At 47.5% G+C, this 22,418-nt stretch overlaps 1 protein-coding gene across 4 annotated transcripts; it reads right to left on the bottom strand.

The window, feature by feature from the left end:
• Positions 1-437: 437 nt before the first annotated feature.
• CSAD (cysteine sulfinic acid decarboxylase) lies at positions 438-22,352 on the bottom strand. Of its 4 annotated transcripts, none has more exons than XM_088661275.1 (15): positions 22,240-22,352; positions 18,322-18,511; positions 14,827-14,953; positions 13,836-13,926; positions 11,067-11,173; positions 10,262-10,377; positions 9,347-9,426; positions 8,438-8,492; positions 7,389-7,505; positions 5,956-6,020; positions 3,952-4,033; positions 2,208-2,407; positions 1,987-2,038; positions 1,214-1,303; positions 438-1,057 (listed from the first exon to the last, which is right to left on the bottom strand). In XM_088661275.1, the coding sequence occupies exons 2-15, from the start codon at positions 18,445-18,447 to the stop codon at positions 884-886; spliced, it is 1,482 nt and encodes a 493-aa protein (XP_088517401.1). In that variant the 5' UTR covers positions 18,448-18,511; positions 22,240-22,352; the 3' UTR covers positions 438-883. The 4 variants fall into 4 exon arrangements, with proteins under 4 accessions (XP_088517401.1, XP_088517403.1, XP_088517402.1 ...); XM_088661277.1 differs by having other exon boundaries at positions 18,322-18,474; positions 22,240-22,347; XM_088661276.1 differs by lacking the exon at positions 22,240-22,352 and adding an exon at positions 19,232-19,443.
• Between the last annotated feature and the right edge of the window lie 66 nt (positions 22,353-22,418).

The following is a 22,418-nucleotide window of genomic DNA, read 5'->3' as shown; positions in this document are numbered from 1 at the left end:
CTAAGACTAAGGTTGGACCCAACCCTGCCTGGTCATCTAGCCTGGCAATATCTACTGTGGGTGGCTGTGGCTCGCTTCAGTCTCAGGCAGGCAGCCTCTCTCCCCCCACCCCCAAGCACCACTTCCTGCTTCTGTTTTTAAATAGGAGACACCAGGGACATTCTGCAGGCCAAGCGGGATTTCTCTTGGGCCTCAAGCTCAAATTTAGGCATGTGTTGATTTCTTAGTGGTTGATAAGTTTCCCAGCTTGTTTTTTTATGTGCATCAGACCCAAATGCAAACACTGAGTTTAGGCTGGAAGCTCCTCGTAGGCAGGGACCTTTCTGGTTTTCTTTATCAAACTGCAAGGTCACTGAGGGTGCTCCACAAAGCAAAGCAAAAAAGCATTGCTTTGTTGTTGTTGTTTTTGATTTTAAAAAACTGACTAGAAAAAGAGAGGAATGAAAACAGATTTTTAATCAAATTCTCGTTTTAAAAGAGGAAAGAGAAAGCAAGGTTTGTGCAAGCAGGCCAGAGAACGGGTCTTTGGGGTCTTTTTGTTCTTCTGTAGTGGGCCTTGGAGGCTGACTGTTGTTTCCTCCTCCATGTCTCACCCTCCACTTCCATGAGCTCCTTGAAGCAGCCTCGGCTGTTCCCATTTCTGAAGAAGGAAGGCCCGGTGGGTTGCGTTCCAGATATCATCGATGTTTACATGTAGAGGGGTGAGGTGAGAACGGGGGAAGTGAGCTGGAGGCCCTGGCGAGTTGCAGCTTCTGCTTCTTGTAAGGTTTGCAGAGGGAGGCAGTGGAGAAAGAAAACCGAAGGCTCCTGGATTTCAGGTGTAAAGTCCCACACTCATTGCCAAAGGGTCCAGAGAAGTGGGCCGCAGGGAGAAGTGGAGCTTCTACAGGTCTCTTCCGAGCCTCTCGATCTCGTCGAGGAAGAAGTCCAAGTCCTCTCGGGTGACTGCGGGGTTAGTCACCACCTGGCGGAAGAAGTTGACTCTCTTGCCGAGTGGCTGGTAGCTCACCATCATGGACCCTTTCTTCATCATCCTCTCCTTGATCATAGGAGCCACCTAAACCCGGGCAAAGAAGGAACCCAGTCTCAGAATTCAGTTGGACACTGGGATGCAGCACCCACCCACCCCAGTTTAGAAGAATGAGCACATGCACAATATTCCCGGGCTCCTGTCGGAGCGGACCATTTCCTTTACAGGATTCTCAACGTTTACCTTTCCCAATTTCTGACAGTAATCTGTGCATCCCTCCTTCCCGCGTAGGCTGGGAGGAACGTACCAAAAGCACAGATTGATGAATTCCGGCTAAAAGAAAAGAGGAAAGACATCTTAAGGGAAGTGTTCAGGACTATATTTCTCCTACACACCCATCCCCTGTGAAGTGTGAAGTTCTGGGGGCCCTGGTCTATATTTCAATAGTATACACCCCCTATCTGCAGGGGTGCCTCTTCATCCTGTCAATCATCAGGTGACTGAGAGTTCAAGCCAGGCTCAGGGTGACCTCGGATCTTACTGCTGCAAAGTGCAAAAATTGGATAGAAGTGACCTGTTATCTAAGGTTCAGATCTCCGTGCTTGGTGGCATAGGATGCCCGGTGTCTGGCGGGTGGGCATGTTTCACCCAAAACACCAAAGAAAGATGCCAAGGCTCAAACCTTTGAAGGTTGATTGTAGGTGAGGAAACAGCCTGCAGCTGTGAGTGAAGAGTGTGTGCTTTGCATGTGGAGTGCTCTGAGTTCAGGTCCTGCCTTCTCCAAAACATCCTCAATGATGACTAGTAAAGGTCCCCTCACAAAGACAGCCTCACTGCTTGAGGGCTTGAGGAATCATTGGTCCAACACTACAAAAGACGCCTTCATAGGTGTAAGACTAGTCAAAGAAGAGCAAAAGTCTCGGCAAGCCTAGGGGCGCCCTTCTGTGTCCTGTGTCCACTGAATACAGATTCTGAGACTGAGGCCTGTCGAGTCCTGGAGCTCAGGCACTTCTTACCTCTATCACCAGCTGAAAGCCTTCTCTCTTCTTGATCTCATCAGCCAGGTACCTAGCGGAGGGAAGGAGGAGAATGCCAGGAAACTGGGATGAGCTCTGTAACATTCACCTGCTGGCAACTAGGCAGTGGAGGCGTCATCCCGATTCCCTCGGCTTTGAGAAAGGACAAGTTGAAAGGGAGACCACCCACGCCGTTCCCACCCTTACCCCACAAGGCGCACCTGGTGATGGCGAAGGCCCTGTCGACTCTCTGCTCTAAACCCCTCGTGCCATTGGCCTTCCACATCAGCCACAGCTTGAAGCAGTCGACTTTGCGGCCACACTGGATGGTCTGGTCCCCCCTGTCGTAAGTCCTGTTGTAGAACTTGTCAGTCTGGAAGAGGTAAGTGGCTTCAGCGCAGTGGCATCTCTGCAGCAGGCCCTGCCATGGAGGAGAAGCCAAAACAGAATTTTACAAAACATGTTCCTACGTTCTATTGTAACATATTCCTGCCTTCCCCCGCCCGGTCCATTAAAATGGCTTTTGATCATTCTCTAAGGGCCTTTCTTCACATGTCTCTTCCACAAGAGGTCCAGAAGGCAGCAACACGAGAGCGGTGACTTTTCCGTGTTGGCATCCTGCTTGTGGAATGCTCTCCCCAGGGAGTCTTGCCTGGCGCTTTCGTTACGTATCTTTAGCTGCTAGTCAAAAATATTCCTCTTCTCTCAGGCCTAGCGTCTTTTAAATCGTGTTTGAGGTGGGGTATTGTTTTTGTTTGTTATTATGATATGTCATTTGTGTTTCTATATTGTATTGTAAACTGCCCTGTGGTCTTTGGATGAAGGGCAGGATAGATATCAAATAAATAAATAAATACCCTGTTTCTCATATTTTAAGACATACCGATAAAATAAGCCATAGCAGGATTTTTAAGCATTCAAGGAATATAAGCCATACCCCGAAAATAAGACATAGTGATAGGCGCAGCAGCAATGCCGGCCGCAGCAGGAGGAAGAGGAAAAAAATAAGACATCCCTTGAAAATAAGCCATAGTGTGTTTTTTTGAGGAAAAAATAAATATAAGACGTGTCTTATAATATGAGAAACACGGTAAATAAATAGTGTGGCTTTCAACCACAGTTAAGATAAGAAATACACAGGATAAAAGCATGAGATATTAAAAAAAGATCAGGAGATTCAAAAACTTTTGGGATTTTAGAACTAGCGCAAGAGCAGGCTTCCACAGGGGGGGAAAACAACGACCACAATATGGGACACACTTCCACAACCTCGGGCAGTCCAGATGTTTTGGACTCCAAATCCCATCAGCAACAGTCAGCATCATGTTTTGGACTACAGTTCTCATCAGCCCTAGCCAATATGTGGATGATGGGAATTGTAGTCCAAAATACCTGGAGGTCACCAAGTTGGGGAAAGCTGGCCAAGGCATAACGATGGAGATAGCTCCGCATCTCAGCTAAGTGCAGTTCGAAAGTGGGCAGGACAAAAAGGAGTGTCTCCAAAGCAGATCTCAAGGACTGCCTCGCCCCATTGTGAGGCGGCCTACTCTTTAAGAAGTCCTGGTCTTGAGGTAGGACCTTGCAAATCTGGGAGGCAGTGGAAGACAGGAGTGCCTGGTGTGCTCTGGTCCATGGGGTCACAAAGAGTCGGACACGACTAAACAACAACAACAACAAAGGAACTTGCTAGCACAAGTTAGGAAGGATATTAATAAACAGTATATCCTCTCCTGCAACCCTCAACATTCCAACAAAAAGTGGGTGGGACACTCCTTTCTCCCAGCCATCTCCTTTCTGCATTAATTTTTTTCCTTCCTTGCCACTCACATGACATTAGGCCACAGGCCAAATGCTGCTTTCAGGCTGCGGGCTGCCCACCCCTGGACTAGCTAGCTTTCTAGTTTCCTCCTTACAACTGATAGGTGGAGTTCCTTAAGCTGAATCATCCCCAGCCCAAATACCTACGGAGTTGTCATGGAGGAGGAAGGCAGAACACTGCAGCCCAGTCATAAGCATTTTGTGGGGATTCCAAGCCACGGAATCTGCCCTGTGTAGGGAAACAGAATGTTATCATGGCTTGTTTCGACACAGAACTAAGATGCAAGAAAATCAATGTCGTGGGGGGTGGGGAGTGGGGAGAAGAAAATGCAATATTGCAACGTAAACAAGGCTTTTCCAGAAGGAAATGTCTGTCAGTTTGACCTTCACATGTCAGGGCTTACAGCCCTGCGTGAATTTTGAGAATGCCCCAAATATATATTTTACTTATTCCTCCATTGTTTGGACAGACTCAGGCAAATGCTAACAGTATCAACATTCACCAACGCAGTTGTATGGAATGATCAATACAGTACATATACTGTACGTGGTTGTTGACATCCACTGTAACAGTAAGGTGCTGGTGGAGGTCTTCAGGCAGGGGTGGCGCCGCCAGTACTCTGGTCTCCCAGACAAGACTGCCAGCTAAGAGTGCCCTATGTGCTGCAGAACTGGTGTGGGCACCCCCATCTGAGCCCATACCATGAAGATGGTCAGTTGAATTCACAAGCAAATGTAGATACATAAAAACTTTCCATCCAAACAAACTTGTCATGCTAAACAGCAATACAGATTCGCTCACCCTAAGTGTCTGGCACCCATCTGTAACACACACACACACACACACACCCCACAATGAAACAATTGACAAAACTTTTCTGTTTTTTTGGTTTTGTTCATTTGCAGATTTCTGCAGGGGGTTAAGGAGCCCAAGTTTCATCCTTCTTCATCATTGTTCATTGTTCAGATATCAAGCATTCCAAATGCCGGCTTATCTTGCCAGCAGAGTCTGGATGTTATTAGCCTCATTTAAATTAAAAAAAAACTTTGCTAAACCTTTAAAACATATGCCTTTCTTGGTCTGTCTCCAACTCGGCAGCTTTGTGTATGTATGTTCATGTTTTCATAACTGTTAGAAACCACGCCAAGCTGTACCAAGCCTCTTTCAATGAGACCAGCCCCATATCTGACCTCCAGGCCATCTGTGACTGGATCTCCTGCTTTTGACCCCACCCCCACCCTGCATGCATGTTTGCCTGATCTGGTGCCTGACTTCCAGCCTGCCTTGTTACTGGCACCGGTTCCTTTGACCCATCCTGGAATCTCACCCCAGCAGCAGCCTGTTGCAAAATGATGCCGTGGACTTGACAGTAATATTATAAAGGACATGAATCAGACCAATGACAAGCAGTGGCTTTCCAGGGCAGGTGACTTAGCTGAAAGCTATTAGGCTGCCAGAGATATTTGGCCCTGAACTGGCAGCCTCACATAAAACCTGTCACAGGGCACCAGGGATCTGTTATGGCAGGATCCAGGGCTCCTTGTTCTCTGTGCCAGCTTGCCAGGCAAGGGAACTGCCTGCCATGTCCAAATTGTGGCACACTTGTGGACTCCCCTTCCTTGGAGGTTTTTAAGCAGAGGTTGGATGGCCATCTGTCATGGATTGCTATAGCTGAGATTCATAGATGACCCTTGGGGTCCCTTCCAGCGCTACAAGTCTATGATTCTAAATCAGGGGTCAGCAAACTTTTTCAGCAGGGGGCCGGTCCACTGTCCCTCAGACCTCGTGGGGGGCAGGACTATATTTGGGGGGGGGGGAATGAACGAATTCCTATGCCCCACAAATAACCCAGAGATGCGTTTTAAATAGAAGGACATTCTACTCATGTAAAAACATGCTGATTCCTGGACCGTCCACGGGCTGGATTTAGAAGGCGATTGGGCCGCATCCGGCCCCCGGGCCTTAGTTTGGGAATCCCTGTTCTAAATCAACATGGGATTAAGTATGTAGGGAACCTGGCTGGTTCCATATAAAGCTGCTGACTTGAGACTGGCTGCTCGGGCAGCCCATCTCTCCACATTTCCAGCCCCTTGTATCACTGGTCCATTGGTATACAGCTCCAACCCCACTCAAGAGTAAATGCTGCCTACCTCTCGACCCCATTCAGAAGGTGCCGGTGCCTCTGGGAGAGGAGGGCACTGCCACCCCATGCAGCCTACAAGAGAGTGACAGAGGCATATCGATCATTAACAACCCATCCGGGCAAAGTGTGTCAACGAGGTGCTCGTGTGGTCAGAAATCCCAATCTGAAAATACCTGAAAAGCATTGGCATAATTCCAGGGATAGCTGACCAGTGATGGAATGGGAGTCTCACCCCCGTTTATGCATTAGATCTGTTTCATCATGGCATATCTACTGAGCACGAGATCTGGTTGTGGGACAGACCCACAACTGCCCCTATGCCACTAAAAGTTAAGGCATTTCTAAGGGCCCATCTATAAGGGTTATAACAGGCATCCCCAAACTTCGGCCCTCCAGATGTTTTGGACTACAATTCCCATCTTCCCCGACCACTGGTCCTGTTAGCTAGGGATCATGGGAGTTGTAGGCCAAAACATCTGGAGGGCCGCAGTTTGGGGATGCCTGGGTTAGAAACTTGAGGGGAGTCACAAGCTCCAGTTGAAAGCATCTCAAGACACTGAATTCTGCCCCCAAACCCAAAATCTGGACTTACTTAGAATGATCACAGATATGAAGAATGCATCCAATCCTCCTCCCTGGTCTTTTCCCCCCGCCTTGATTTTTGTCCCTCAAGGTTTCTGTCTCTTCCACCCTACTGCCTCTTGGATAATAATTAAATAGTAATCCCCCTACAAAGCAGGTTGCCCGCTACATCTACCGGTATGGACGACTGATTCACTGCTCTGGTCTTTCCTCACTAGGGGCAGGTTAGTCTGTTGCGTCCCTGCATCTGCAGCACACAATCGCTTCTAATGCAGAGACATGACAAAACAATACTGTACATCCTAGGAGGTTACCTGTTGCATCTCTGCATGGGCCCAATCTTGCAACTACATCCTGAAAGGAACAGGATTGTGAGATCATCCTCGGACCAAAATATATATATATATGCATGGGGAAATGATCGTGACATTAGTTTTTCCACATGACACCACAAAGCAATGCCGTGGACATGAATCACTGGTCAAGATCCAAAGAGACCTGTGTATGTACACAAATGTCACTCTGTGCATGCAGAATGAAACAGCTGCTTTTACCTTTTGGCTGCAGCTCCTGTCGACTCCCTGAATGCGACTTCAGGAAAGGTTTTGGGAAGGTAGGAGCAAGGGACGATTGTAGGAAAGCCACCTCACCTGCCAATATGTCAGAAGTGGACCACCTGTCTCTAAGGACCAATTCTATCCTCGGTCTGGGTGGCATTCAGGGTTTAAAAGACACAGAACACATTCACCCCTCCCTATTTATACACACACACACACACACACACACACACACACACAGGCACCTCCTTCCATCCCCAAGGATCTGTAGGGCACCAACCCCTCAGCCTGCTGCACTTACATCAACGTGAAGCCAGACCTTGTGCCTTGCGCACACTTCCGCAATCTCAGCCATGGGGTCAAAGGCTCCCAGGACGGTGGTGCCACAGGTGGCGTTGACAAAGAAGGGGAATGCCCTCTGGGAAAGAAGAACATCAAGAGCAGGCATTGGCAGACGGGATATATAGCTGGCGCAGTCTTTGCCCTCCGGAGGTTTTGGACTACAACTCCCATCAGCCCCAGCCAGAGCATTTTGGCTTGGCTAGGGCTGATTTTCTGTGGACATTACGAGGATGTTGTGTCTCCCAACAACCCACATCCCACCCCCCACCCCCACATGCACTCTGTCTCTCTCTGATCATGTTTGGTAAAACCAACACAAGGCATCATTGCATTCAGGGCTGACCCGCCATGAGCAAGCAGTGGCTAGACAATGAAGACGCTTCATTGTCTATGCTGTCCTATTGCACATCTCTAACATTGCTGGGGGCTCGGGGCAGCAGGGCATGTGCTCCCCTACAATGCAGCTCTCCAGATATTGTTGGACTCTTCATCCCTGGCAGCCGGCCATGCTGAGTGGGGCGGAAGGGAGTTGAGAGTCCTGCCACCTCCAAAGGGGCACAGGTTAGCCACCCCTGTTAACAACAAAACAATTTATCATTTATACCCCACCCATCTGGATGGGTTTCCCCAGCCACTCTGGTCAGCTCCCAACAGAATATTAATAACACGCTAAAACATAAACATTAAAAACTTCAGGGCTGCCTTCAGATGTCTTCTAAAAGTCAGAGAGTTGTTTATTTCCTTGACATCTGATGGGAGGGCGTTCCACAGGGTGGATGCCACTACCGAGAAGGCCCTCTGCCTGGTCCCCTGTAACCTCACTTCTCACAGTGAGGGAACTGCCAAAAGGCCCTCGGCGCTGGACTTCAGTGTCCGGGCTGAACGGTGGGGGTAGAGAAGCTCCTTCAGGTATAAGTAGGCAAGTCCTCAGTAACAGAGTGGAGCACCATGAAGGAAAATGCCCTATGCTCCCAGTTCTGCCCCCTTCACCGCTCGGAGGAAACCTACCTCAGATTTGGCCTGGTTGATCTTTTTCTCCAGATCAGCAGGGATCATTTTTCCCCTGGAGGAGAAAGAAAGCGGTGGCAGATGTGAGTCAGGCATGCATGTCATTTCATTAAGACAATCCACCTCTAGAACCAACCTATGCAAGGAGAAGAATCGTGTGGTACATGTTTGCCCCGGAATGTGCTATTTCAGGCTGCAGCAGGTCAAATGCCTCCCCGTTTCAAAAGTCCCTGTGCACACAGAAAACTAGTGCCTTTGGGGGAAGGAGTTCTCTATGAAGCATTGCTTTTCCACTTCTGGGAAGATATTTTCTGAGAAAAAGATCCCCTACCTGCAATCCAAAATGGCAAAATCCATATACAGCTGTTCCACATTAGCTTGAGCAGATCAACACTCAAGGATGATCCATTCAACCACTTGGGAGGCCTTTTTTAAATCTCTGACAACTTCGTTTCAAAGGCAATGTGCAAAGTGCAACTCTAGGCCCTGCGTTAATGCACTACCTTAACCTTTTCGGAACTTTTTGCCATTGGAAAGAATTTGAGGTAAACATCTTTTCCATCTTGAGGACTAGAAGAGAAATAAAAATAAATCTTTGGTTTTCAGGGTGCTAAATTCCATCCCCATTATCAGCTCCTATGTTAGCTGCGAAATCACTGCGTGCCTGTCTATGGGGTTATAATTTTCCATTAAATATTGGGGGAGGGGGAGGGAATCTGGAAACAAAAGAAACAGAAACAATGGTATCTCTGTCCTTGGGTATTTCCCAGGGGAGGCATCTGTTAAAGGTACATTTGGTAGGTAAATATCATGTCTCTGGGCAAATTATTTTATTAGGTGGTCCACTGGCAGTGCCAGAAGACCTGGGCCGGGTCAAGTGCCACAAGGGTTTCCGATGGAAGCTCTCACTTTTCATCAACAGCAACAAGGTAGATGTTGTCTGTGCCAATTCCCAGGAAAGCCGCTCCCTTCTGGATGGAGTAATGGCACTGGAAGAGAAGACAGAAAAAGAGGGAATTAGAGGATACTAGCAGAGGCTGGTCCATTTGGGGCTAATAAGGCATTGGCCCACCAATCGTAGCCTATTCTCGGCAAACACCCATCTGCGGGTCTTCTAATGACCAGCCCAATGTGTGGCATTGCCTGTGAGCTTCCACCTCTGCAGTCTCAGAACCTAGCAGGGAGGGAGATGGTGGCAAACCTAGAATTGGTTGGCTCTGCCTGTCATTGGCTCTCTGGCGCCAACTCCTGTTGACCTCCTGGCTTCTGCCCTAGCAGCACCAATGGTCATCAGCCACCATGGACTGATGCTACTGTCCATTGGAAGCCGTCTAATACAATTTGATCAATTCCCGCCCAGAAACCAATGTACCCACTGTGGAAGGACGTGTGGATCCAGAATTGGCCTCCACAGTCACTTACGTTAAAACTGTGTTTATGGAAGACAAACTTACTCGGCTACAAGTGATCACCAAAAAAGGAGGAGGAGGAGGAGGAGGAGGAGGAGGAGGAGGAGGAGGAGCTGGTAGAAAGCTGCCCTGGACACAGAATTGACTTGCGCCTCCATGGACAGCTGTCCAAAATGACTCCCAGGCTGTGTACCTGGTCCTTCAGGGGCACAGTTATCCCATTCAAGACCAGAGAGTTCTCCCTCCATTTGAATGGCCTCTGGAAAGGCTGCAGCACAGTCAAAAATCAGGCAGCAAACAGACAGACAGGCAGGCAGGCAGGCAGGCAGGCAGGCAGGCAGGCAGGCAGGCAGGCAGGCAGACAGACAGACAGACAGACAGACAGACAGACAGACAACTCAGGAGAATAACATACCTCCTGCGAAGTGAACACTGCCAGTTTCGGTATTGCCCAGTTACCCTTCTGCTTGCAATCTGGGAAGCGGTGGTATCGTGCCACGTTCATGGCATACATGTTGGAGATTGAGCCCCCTGCAAAAAAAGAGCCCAGAGAGATCATGGTCTAAGGTTATTTATTTCTATTTCTATTCTATTTAATGCACTCATAGCCAGGTATATGTGTTTGCCGTAATTCCGTAGGAGCACAGCAAAGATGCAGAATGTATCCTCGGGTGCAGATTTCAGCTTCCATTAAAACAAAAACAAAAAAACAAGGGAGCAAGTTCCTAGCCTTCATGGCTGTGAAGGTTAAAAATGGACAATGGCTGCTAAAATCTCAGAAGCCAGAGGAGGAATGAAAGATTTCCAGTGGATAGGAAAGACGTGAAACACTTGACTGGCTGCTTAGCCATCCCCATTACTAGCAAAACCAGAACAATATATGCAAATAGTCAAGAATCCATGCAAAGTCAGAAGCAGCAGAGAAGAAAGAGCATGAAGATTGCCTGCTTTCACTTATAAATGGCAATTATAATGTCAAATATCAAGGTTAGTATGGGGTTCCTGAAGCGAAACTCCGTTGTTTTTGGTGCAACAAGTTGCAGACCAGAGGTAGCCATAGCCATCGTGGTGGCCTCTAGATGTTATTTGACTACAATTCCCATCATTTCAGACCATTGTCCAGATGGGGTTAAATCTGCTTCTGGTGGACAATATACAGCCCTCTGTAAAGGTACTGCTGCAGATTTGACCTAGAACATGCATAAAGGAGTATCACTCACCAGGACTGAAGAGCCCATCCCCTTTCTCCCAGCCAATCAGCTCCCGCAGCTTCTTCAGAACCACCTCCTCCATCAATACAAACACAGGGGCGATCTCATATGTGTACCTAGAACACAAGGTGAGATGATGTTTTGGTCCAGGTCATATACCTGCAATTGTAAGTCACAAGCAGGTATTGGGGAGTGTCATCTAGGAAAGGTTCCTAGGAAGTAAAGAGTGGCCAGCGAATGGTTGGAGGACCATTGGGCAACCTATCAGGAACCCAAGAAGTTAATCAGCCTATTAGGCTGGTAGGGTCGTAGAATGGAACAACTGATTGGCTTGCAGGAAAAGACCAATCAGGCTCCAGGAGGGAAGCAGAACCAGCCAATCAGACGGGACTCATTGTGTAAATAACGTATATAAAAGCCTGAGGTTTGGGGTGGGGTGGGGATTTCATTCACTGTTTTACAAGCTGCAATAAAGAGCATGAAGTCACTACAGGACTCCGAGTACATTTCACATACTGTACTAATAAATGAGAACTTCATCCCTTAGCAGGGTGCACAGCTGCTGAAAAAATACTATTAAAATGGGGGGGGGATAACAAAAGAAAGTAGTAAAATGGTTCACAAAATGACCTGGGCATAGTTCTATCACTGAACTATTCTGACACCCTCATTCTGCAGGGATAGACAATCACACTGTGAATGGACGTGCTCTCTGGGGTATGGAAGAAGCATTCCATTTCCCCGGATACAAAACTCTGCATTTTGAGTGCTCTGAAAATGCGATGCCTCCACAACAGAGCCCAACAGTGCAATCCCGTGCATGTTTACCTGCTCGTAAGTCCTACTGATTCCCCCTGAGAAGTGTGTGGCGTTTAAGTAATGCAGGGTGCAGAATATATGTAACAAACTACCAGATATGAGGAACTGCATGGGCGCCGACAGCGGGCATCTATCTCCTTAGCTTGGCAGGGTGGGGGAGTGCAAGCATGATGTCCTGTCCTATGATTTCTTTCTTCTTTGGCGATCACTCGTAGCAGAGTAAGATTGTCTTCCATAAGCACGGTTTTAACAATGGGTCCATAAGTGACTGTGGAGGCCAATTCTGGATCCACACGTCCTTCCACAGTGCGGACATTGGTTTCCAGGTGGGAGCTGATCACGGTGTGTGGATTTGCCAAGCGTGCCTTCCTCTTAGCACCTTTCTCCCTTGTGTCCTGAGTTCGAGTTTCTTCAAAGCCCATGACACCTTTGGTAAAGGCTGTTCTCCAACTGGCGCGCTCGCAGGCCAGTGTTTCCCAGTTGTCAGTGTTTATACAACATTTTTAAAGATTTGCCTTGAGACAGTCTTTAAACCTCTTTTGTTGACCACCAACATTACGCTTTCCATTTTTAAGTTTGGAATGGAGTAGTTGCTTTGGAAGACGATCATCAGGCATCCGCACAACATGACCAGTCCAACGAACAAGGTGATGATCCAGCGAGTATGCCAGTCCCAAGATATCACCACCTCAGGGCTTATGTTTTTGCTGCTCTTGCTTAATGGTTGCTCCTTGTAATGGATGCAAATACCGGTATGTGACTACAACTGTGTCATGTTTCTACCCCACAAATTGGCATTATCAGAAATATTTAATTTGGCTGCATCACAGGAGGTGGCTCACTTAGAAAACTGCTATGCTTTTCTTCCTTTCAGGATCAAGGATGGAATCCGTGAAGGGGGGGGGCGGCTTTTGTGACAGTACTCACCGCTACAGAGTACCATGATTCTCTTTTTTGCTGCCCATGGCAGCCATTTTGTGCAGCTACCCATGGCCCTTCTAGTCATATATGAACACTGGCACCTCAATTTTTTCACCCCCCAAAAGCGCTAGATAGAGATAGAGATACAGATACAGATAGAGATACAGATACAGTGGTATCTCGGAAGTCGAACAGAATCCATTCTGAAGTCCGTTCAACTTCCAAAACGTTCGGAAACCAAGGCACGGCTTCCGATTGGCTGCAGGAAGCTCCTGCAGCCAATCGGAAGCCGTGGAAGCCACGACAGACATTCGGTTTTCAAATCCGGGTTCGTGGCGTTCTTTAGCCTAAACGTTCGACTCGCAAGGTGTTCAGGATCCAAGGTACAACTGTACAGTATATAGCAGGCATGTACAACAGGTAGATCGTGATCTACCGGTAGATCACTGGATGTCTGCAGTAGATCACTGGTAGATCATTGGTTCCCCCCAAAGAAGCTGAACAACTGTGGCTACCCTAAAAAAAGCTCAACATTTTACCTCCTCCCTGAAAAAAAACTCAACTTTGACTTGAAACCCCCCCAAAATTGGTCTTTCTCCTTCCTAAAATAAGTTCAACAACTTTGACCTGAACCCCAAAAAAAGGGGGTAGATCACTGTCAGTTTTTAACTCTGTGAGTAGATCACAGTCTCTTGGGAGTTGGCCAACCCTGGTATATAGAAAGGGATAAGGAAAGAAATATATGCATAAAAAAACATGTACTTCAGAGTTGGAAGCTGTTTGGGGAAAAAAGATTGTATGTGCACTAAGACCACTTTTGCCTCTGGTAAAGAGTTATGCATTTCAAGAACCTGCAAGCCCTGTTTGATCGCAGAGGACAAAATAAATATGTGGGTAGACCTTAGGAAGCAATGCCCCTAATCTACTAAATCTAACCATTTCCAGCTCTTTTTAAAACTATAATCCGTACTGAGCCCAAGAGAGCCACTGCAACCTATTTTAATGCCACGGTTTCATCAGAAAAGTGCAAACACCTACTGGCTGGTGTTGAGCATCTCTGTGATCAGCCGTCCGGCCAAAGCATGGGGATCAAGTCCTGAAAACAACTGGTTGAAAAATCGCGGGTGGCCTGAGAAAGAAAGAGAAAGTGAGTGTGTAGCTATGCTGAACTGAAACTACTTTGGACCAGTCTGCAGCTGCACAATCACATCATACCAAATAAAATTCTCTTTTTGGAAGTGGTGTGTGGGGAACACACTCTTTTACACAGGGCATGAATGAAAGGTACAGCAGGAAGGCATTCGGGCCAGGCAATTTCTGGTTTTCAACATCGTGATATATCACCAGCTAAACATCATGATATACTGATATATCGCAATGCCTGAAATAAGGATAGAGCTACGTAGAGGCATTGGCTGGTTTCAAGGTTTTTCCCCGCATCGTGATTTTTGCATAGCGCGCACACACACGCACACACGCACACACACACACACACACACACACCGTGGTTTGCAATATATTGCCAGGTCAAAAATTATGAAACTTATTTCATGGACTTCAAACCATTTTTGGACGATATATTGCCCAGCCCTAGAAGACGCTTGTTTTCTGAAGCACCTATTACTTTGCCTCTGATCATGGGAACACCGCTGTCTCTGTTTGCTGAAAATATGCCAGGACGTGGTGTTTCCTTTAGGACATATTTACATAACCAGAGATATTTGTCCTGAATTCTGACCTCATGTGTCAGAATTGTGACAGCAAATTCCAGGGTGTTTTAGCCGCACCCCTTGGCTCACAATTTTCATAGCCTTTGTGCTACTGTGCATTTATAGGCTATTTTAAATCCACATGTCTTTACATTGGAGGCAATAGCCAGCTTTGTTATCAGGTCACTTAACATGAGAAGCATCCCGCTTTGCTGCTTGAGGCCATGGAAACAAGACCTAACTGAAGCAGGAACTACATATTACTCCACATGTGGGAACTACGCTATTTCATGAACGAGCTGCTGGTGCCAGGCACTCACAAGTCTTCACGCTGTATCTGATAACATCCCGGCAGCGGTCCAGCAATCTCTCCTGCGGCTCCCCTCCGTCTTTTAGGTCCAGGTCCAGGATTTGCTGCAGCTCCTCAGGTTCCTTCCAATCACACACCTAACAAGGAAGGAAACAGGTTGGCCAGTTCGTATTGAAAAGTTCAGGCGGCATCACATAAATGCTTGAATAACATAGTCCCGTCCTCACGTTATACCATCGGGATGAGGTGGGATTGCTACTAAACCCTCTAGATCAGGCATGTCAAACCTGCGGCCCTCCAGATGTTTTGGGCTACAATCCCCATCTTCCCCAACTACTGGTCCTGCAAGCTAGGGATCATGGGAGTTGTAGGCCAAAACATCTGGAGGGATGCAGGTTTGACATGCCTGCTCTAGATGCCGGCGCAAGCCCAAGGAGTGCTGCTGGCACGGCAAAGTTATGATGCTAAAGTGATGCTGGTTTGCTCTCATAACACAGGGCCGGCCAGCCCATGAGGCGGGCTGAAGCAGTCGCCTTGGGCAGCTCCCAGGGTTGCGCAGCAGTGCTTTGGGAAGCTGTCACTGCCAGTGTACAACCCCAGTAAAAAATGTAAAAAGGTAAAGGACCCCTGGATGGTTAAGTCCAGTCAAAGGCAACTATGGGCTGCAGCGCTCATCTCGCTTTTAGGCTGAGGGAGCCGGCGTTTGTCCACAGACAGCTTTCCAGGTCATGTGGCCAGTGTAACGGAACACCGTGACGGAAGTCAGAGTGCACAGAAATGCCGTTTACCTTCCCGCTGCAGTGGTACCTATTTATCTACTTGCACTGATGTGCTTTCGAACTGCCAGGTTGGCAGGAGCTGGGACAGAGCAATGGGAGGTCACCCCATCGCGGGAATTCGAACTGCCAACTTTCCAATCAGCAAGCCCAAGAGGCTCAGTGGTTTAGACCACAGCACCAGTAAGTGAGGCTGGGGGGGGGGAGGCAGTGGAAGGGGGTGGCACCACCTCAGGTGGTGAAACAGGACAGGCCACTCTTGTAATCTACAGTACAGTGGTGTAAGGGAGGGTGGAAAAGGGTGAGGAGCATGTTATCTATTTCTTTGTTTAAAAACAAACAGGGTTTTGCGCATAATAGGTTTCAGCTTGGTCGTTTAATCACATATCAACTTCTGATCACTTTTTTGTGGGAGGGATTTCCAAACGATTTTGATATTTTCCCCCAATTTCTTTCCCCCGCTGATTGTTCTACTTAATAGTGCACCACATCCCACACGCATGGCCACAAATTGCTTCTGAGCTCTGGGACGTGGCTGCAATTGTGCATATATCAAATTGTCAAGGGGTGGAGGATGAACACGAGTGGGAGTAATAAACTAGTGCCTAGGCATGGTAATAGACTGCATGAGGACCAACAAACTGAAGCTCAACACAGACAAGATGGAAGCACTATTGGTCCATCCAGAACACGGTACAGAAGTTCAGCAGGAAGATACAGAACACACACCGATTACGAAACCAACCAGTATGCCTGCCTCAGAACTTCTGCAGGTGCCAAGAGTATTGCAGGTGGGATCCCCGATAAGCTTCCCAGTAACATAAAGGTAAAGGTAAAGGGACCCCTGACCATTAGGTCCAGTCGTGACCGACTCTGGGGTTGCGCGCTCATCTCGCATTATTGGCCGAGGGAGCCGGCGTATAGCTTCCAGGTCATGTGGCCAGCATGACAAAGCCGCTTCTGGCAAACCAGAGCAGCATATGGAAACGCCGTTTACCTTCCCGCTGTAGCGGTTCCTATTTATCTACTTGCACTTTGACGTGCTTTTGAACTGCTAGGTTGGCAGGAGCTGGGACCAAGCAACGGGAGCTCACCCCATCACAGGGATTCAAACCGCCAACCTTCTGATCAGCAAGCCCTAGGCTCAGTGGTTTAACCACAGCGCCACCTGGGTCCTTCCCAGTAACATAATGAGCATTAATAATCATGGATGTTCAATAACAAAAGAGCATCATTCAAGAGGGACCCTTTGGCTGTTACACTGACAATACCAAATATTTTAAACAGCCCATATGGACTATTGCAATACGCTGAAGGAGGGGCTGCCTCTAAAACCAGTCCATAGACGTATGCGAGTTTGGCTAATGCCTACTCTGATGCCATTTCAAGCTTTAACTTTTTCAGTCTCTGTGATTTGTATTTTGATTATACATTTTAAGTGCTTTTATTCTTATGGAGCTTTTTTTTTAAAAAAAGAGCCATCTGGATAACTCTGTTATAGGACCCAGAAGAGGGCTGCTAATGAGGGCCATAATCTTTGGGAAAGGTTATGTAAGAGAAGGCAGTCCTTTGACAGCTCAGAGTGCAATGTAAACTGCACCTGGGCAGCAGAGAGGCTTAAAAGAGTGGCAGGGCCGTTGCCACGTTTGCAGCCATGGTGTTCATGCAGGCTGCAGCAAAAGGCAGGGGGCAGCTAGCTTGGGATCCAGCAGATCTTGGGTTGGATCAGTTCCTCAAACACTTTATTTTGCTGCTTTTCTTAGGCTGCCATCAGCAACACCTCTGCCAGTGGACAGAACAGGAAGCGCTGCCCTGGCAGAGTGGTGCTGATGTCACTCCACAGGCAGAAGCTGAGGGAGGCCGGCAGGCCTGGGTGGGGGGACATCAACCAGTCCACCCCCCCCCAATTTCCCTCAGCTATGCTTAAAGGGGGGTTCCAATCCTCCCACAAGGCTAGAGCATACCTCATTGTCCATTGGCATGAATGGACAGCACAAGATATATGAGGAACTAAATAAAATGAATGGCACGCGGGTGGTGCTGTGGTCTAAACCACTGAGCCTTGGGCCTGCCGATCAGAAGGTCGGTGGTTCAAATCCCTGCAACAGGGTGAGCTCCCGTTGCTCAGTCCCAGCTCCTGCCAAACTAGCAGTTCGAAAGCACGCCAAAAAGTGCAAGTAGATTAGTAGGTACCGCTCCGGCGGGAAGGTAAACGGCGTTTCCGTGCGCTGCTCTGGTGTCAGTGTTCCGTTGTGCCAGAAGCTGCTTAGTCATGCTAGCCACATGACCCAGAAAAACTGTCTGCAGAACGGACAAACACCGGCTCCCTTGGCCTGTAAAGTGAGATGAGTGCTGCAACCCCAGAGTCATTCACGACTGGACTTAACTGTCAGGGTCCCTTTACCTTTACCTTTTAAATAAAACGAAGAGGTGTGACCAGATCTCCTACAGTTTCTTTCAGAATTGAAAAGCTGCCACACAAGCAGACTAGCTAGGCACTCTACCGTAAACAGATTAGCTTGTGAGGCAAAATACATTATTATTATTATTTTACTTTCTGGACCACTGTTAGAAGTATACGGCGAACCCTGAAAGTTGGCCATACCTGAAGTGTACACCACTTAGAAACGCTAGCAATTAAGCGGTGTATAAACACATTGGACAAACACACCAATACATAAGAACAACCCCCAAGATTATCTTGTGAGAATGAGCCCTGAAGGCCTTACCTTTTCAGAGGCATCCATCCCTTTCCTTACACCTTCCTCAAGCATGATCTGGAATGCTTTCTGCAGGAACTCTTCACCAGCCGCCTTATCCAAGGCAGGACACAACAGGGCATTATGTTCTGCCATTGCCAGCTACACCTCCTATGCAGGTCCCTGCAGGTTTGGGCAACGTCAGATCACCCTAAAAATCCTGTAAAACATTTCTAGATTGTTACGATTAACCGGTATACAATTTCTGTTACATGAATGAACAAACAAACAAACAAATAAAAGTTTTATATCATTTCATTAGCGTGTTATATATCCCAGAATACACAGCAAGTTACTGCAATCTATATCATGTTCCTGATCTAAAACATCACTCTTTACTTTTGCTTAGGGAAAGTTAAAGGTAAAGGTAAAGGACCCCTGACAGTTAAGTCCAGTCACAAAGGACTCTGGGGTTGCAGCGCTCATCTCACTTTACTGGCCCAGGGAGCCGACGTTTGTCTGCAGACAGCTTCCGGGTCATGTGGCCAGCAGGACTAAGCCGCTTCTGGCGAAACCAGAGCAGCGCACGGAAATGCCGTTTACCTTCCCGCCGGAGCGGTAACAGAATCGTAGTGTTAAAGGAATATCCCTCCCCTCCTTGCATGATTACAGTTCAGAAAAGTTCGCTGGCAGACCCCAGCAAGGTTTTATCCTGCTACAAGTACATATACCACTTTAAAGCGTATGTTTGCAGCCACAAAGGTTAAACACTTACTGTACTTTAAATAAATGGGAAATTGATATTTTAAGGATAATAAATTCTGTGCCAACCATCACATTCTATACCACCCTAATGATTACTACTGTAGAGCCACCTCCCTCTGGCCCTGGTTGTAGCTTGATGGTTTTATCACCCAAAGCGCCACTCATTTGACCAGACCTCTTTGCTGTTTCTCTCTAGTTTTTCTTTGTGGTGACTCTCCTTTGGTGTCCAGCAGCCCTCTGCTCTCCAAACAGTATTCAGGACGACTTCCTTGCTTTCCCCCGAGGGATAATTCCAGAAAGAGCATTAACTCCACTCCTTCGGTCTCTTCTAAAACCAAGCTCTAGTTAGCTGTGAAAACTCTTGCACAGATAGATCACCTTGCAGAGGTTATTTTCCCATGTCACTGGAATGTGGCTGGGGGTGGGGTGGGGGAGGACAGCAGACATTACGCCGAATTGCTATGGTTACCTGCTCAATCCTGCACGGATCTCCACTGATTTCAGGGACAAAGTACAAAGGCAGTATAACCTGTGCTACACTGACAAGTATCATTATGTACACCAGGGGTAGTCAAACTTTTTATACCTACCGCACACTAATGCATCTTTCTTGATGGTAAAATTCCCTTACCGCCCACCAGTGCTTGATGGGTTCAGCTTGTGCTGTAGAACCCCCTACTGCCCACTCGGAATCCTGAAACACTCACTAGTGGGCGGGTAGGGACCAGGTTGACAACCCCTGATGTACACCATGGGAGTGGAGATTTATACGTACGAACCAGGCAGGCAGGTGTGCTTCTCATGTCAGAAAAGCAATTTCTTTCAGGTACTGAGCTGCTTTGTTTTGTTTTGTTTTGCTTAGCCCTAAAAGTTCAGGATGAGTCCTGCTAAGGGCTTTTTGAGATGCCAAAGAAAGCACTTGCAACCATATTTGTCAATAGCAGCATTAGCTGCATAGCTGCCAAGTTCTCCTTTCTTTTTAAAGGGAAATTCCCTTATGCTGAATAGGCTTCCTCGCGAGAAAAGGGAAAACTTGGCAGCTTTGGTTAGCTGTGTGCCTACAGTTGTTCTACATCTCCTATTCTCACCTAGTAGGGGCAGTATGTGAGAATAAGGTTGCCAGTTCTGTGCCTGAGCTTTATCAGCAGCTGGATCTCTATTTGTTTGGTTGTAAGTCGCTTAGTGCTGCCCTGAACAAGATAAAGTGACTAACAAATAGCAATATGATGCTTCCCTCCATGCAGTGAAAAGCTTCACCAACTGACTTTGAGGAAGCCGAGGAGTAAGGAATATTTAAATTAACTGGAGGATTTTGCAATTCTTGTAAGTGACCAGTTTGTGTCCTGTAGGACAGGATGTCCTCGGCCTTATCTGACTTGCAGAACCATAAAATAAATTGTTATTGGCTTTTACTGTTGCCCCACACCTAGTCCTGTGTTTATAGCAAATTACGTAGTTCTCCTTCCTCACAATTCACTTGAGGCAGGGATATTTCAACAACAGAGTTTTAAAGTTGTGACAAAGTGGTGGGTTTTCTAGATTAGAACATGCTTCACCCTTCACTCTCACAGTTAAAAAGTGCTATCCAGTTAAAGAATACTGAATTTGCTATCCAGTTAAATAATACTGAATTGGAGCCCAACGATTTTGTATTATTTGGTTGACTATCACCCTACGTGTATATCTATTTTTTTTAACAGTTCCCTGAACAAAGGGTGAACAGTCCCTTCTTGCAACTGCAGGAAAGCTCAGGTAAGAGTTAGGCATCAGGGGTGCTTTTGGGGGCAATGCAGGTTGCCCCCGATGCATCAGTACACTCACGATGCCTTCATTACCCCGTACAGTAGCAGACAAAGACCAATCGTAAACAGTCGTAAATTCTTCCTGTAAGACCAAATGCAGCCATAAACAGTCTGGCCCCTCCCCATCCTCTCACTATATGTGGGGATCTGGTAACTTCTGTTTCAGTGTATCTGAAGAAGTGTGCATGCACACGAAAGCTCATACCAAAGACAAACTTAGTTGGTCTCTAAGGTGCTACTGGAAGGAATTTTTTTATTTTGTTTAGACAAAGACCAAGTATCATCATGTGACAGCTTCTGACTGATCAGCTTGAATTTTTGCATAAGAAGCGGGTTTTTCAGATGCTTCTGCTTCTCCTAACAAGGAACCAGACAAGTTGCATCTGAGCTGTCCCAAGGTGGAAGTAAATACCTACGCATCAATGAGCATACCTAAGTTGAGACAGATGAAAATACACAAAATGACACTCAATAGATCCATATGCAAGGTTAAGAAGTGCAGGTTTAAAGCATATGAGAGCAGATTGCGGAAAACAAGGGATGTGGAACCTGTGGACCACCAGATGTTGTTGGACTACAATTCCTATCATCCCTAGCTAGCAGGACCAGGGGCCAGGGATGATGGGAAATGTATCCCCAAAACAGCTGGAGACCCATATTTGGAAAACCCTGGACTACACCATCCCTGACCATTGGTAATAGATTATGGGTTTTGTAGTCCACCAGCATCTGGAAGATCAAGGTTCCTCATACTTGCTGAGTAACGCAGGAGAGCATGTCAGGGATATCCCACCCCCCACCCCCAAGTCCTTCTTAAATAAAGTGTGGTAACTGATTGGATGATGATAATGAAAAAGAATCACAGAGTTGTAGAGTTGAAAGGGTCCCCAAGGGTCAGTCCAACCCCCTGCTATGCAGGACTCAACACAGAATCATTCAATTGTGGAAGTGGAAGGTACAAGGCAAAGCCTTCCTTCCTTTGCATCTGGTCATTGCAGGCCATGCCCATGGGCTACTGTGAATCAAAGCTCAGAATGCTGAAAGAACAGGATGCTGCTAAGCATACACAGAGTGCTTTCCTCTTGGTATAACCCAGCTTCTCCCAACAAATCGGGGGATTTAGGAGGCAGCGCTTCCTAAATCAGAGGATGAAGGAGCTTCAACAGAGGCGCCTCTAATTTGACAATTCAGCGGACCAAGGGGCTTCTGACCCGTCAATGGACTACAACTCCCGTCAACCATCGCGGCTGATGGGAGCTGGAGTCCAACAGCGGACCACAGGTTGTCTATGCCCTGCGGCAGACAACTCAAGCAGGCCTTCTCGGAAACACCTAAGAAAGCGAGGGAGAGCCGGGTATGTATGGGCTGCCCTCCTCCGTACCTGAAAGGAGCCTTTCCTCCATCACCTGCTTTTCTAACCACTTTCCTTTGCCTCTCTTTCCTGCCCCTACCAAGATGGCGGCGGCTGGCGCACAAACACGGAGCGCCGGCAATGCGCGTGCGCAAAGCCATCACTCCACCCTCAACGGAAGTGATTGCCCTGTGCGTCTGTACCGGGTT

The sequence above is a fragment of the Zootoca vivipara genome, chromosome 2, assembly GCF_965207765.1.
Source record: "Zootoca vivipara chromosome 2, rZooViv2.hap1.1, whole genome shotgun sequence".
In the NCBI taxonomy this organism is placed as follows: Eukaryota; Metazoa; Chordata; class Lepidosauria; order Squamata; family Lacertidae; genus Zootoca; species Zootoca vivipara.
This window is presented reverse-complemented; position numbering and strand designations above follow the sequence as displayed.

What these genes read in the sequence shown, in the direction of transcription:
- CSAD (XM_088661275.1), bottom strand. Translation starts at nt 18,447, where the DNA reads ATGGCAGAACATAATGCCCTGTTGTGTCCTGCCTTGGATAAGGCGGCT. An exon ending in GGATGGGCTCTTCAGTCCTG is followed by an intron (nt 10,378 to 11,066) that starts GTGAGTGATACT and finishes CTTTTTTTGCAG; the next exon opens with GGGGCTCAATCTCCAACATG. An exon ending in AGGTCTGGCTTCACGTTGAT is followed by an intron (nt 6,021 to 7,388) that starts GTAAGTGCAGCA and finishes ACTCTCTTGTAG; the next exon opens with GCTGCATGGGGTGGCAGTGC.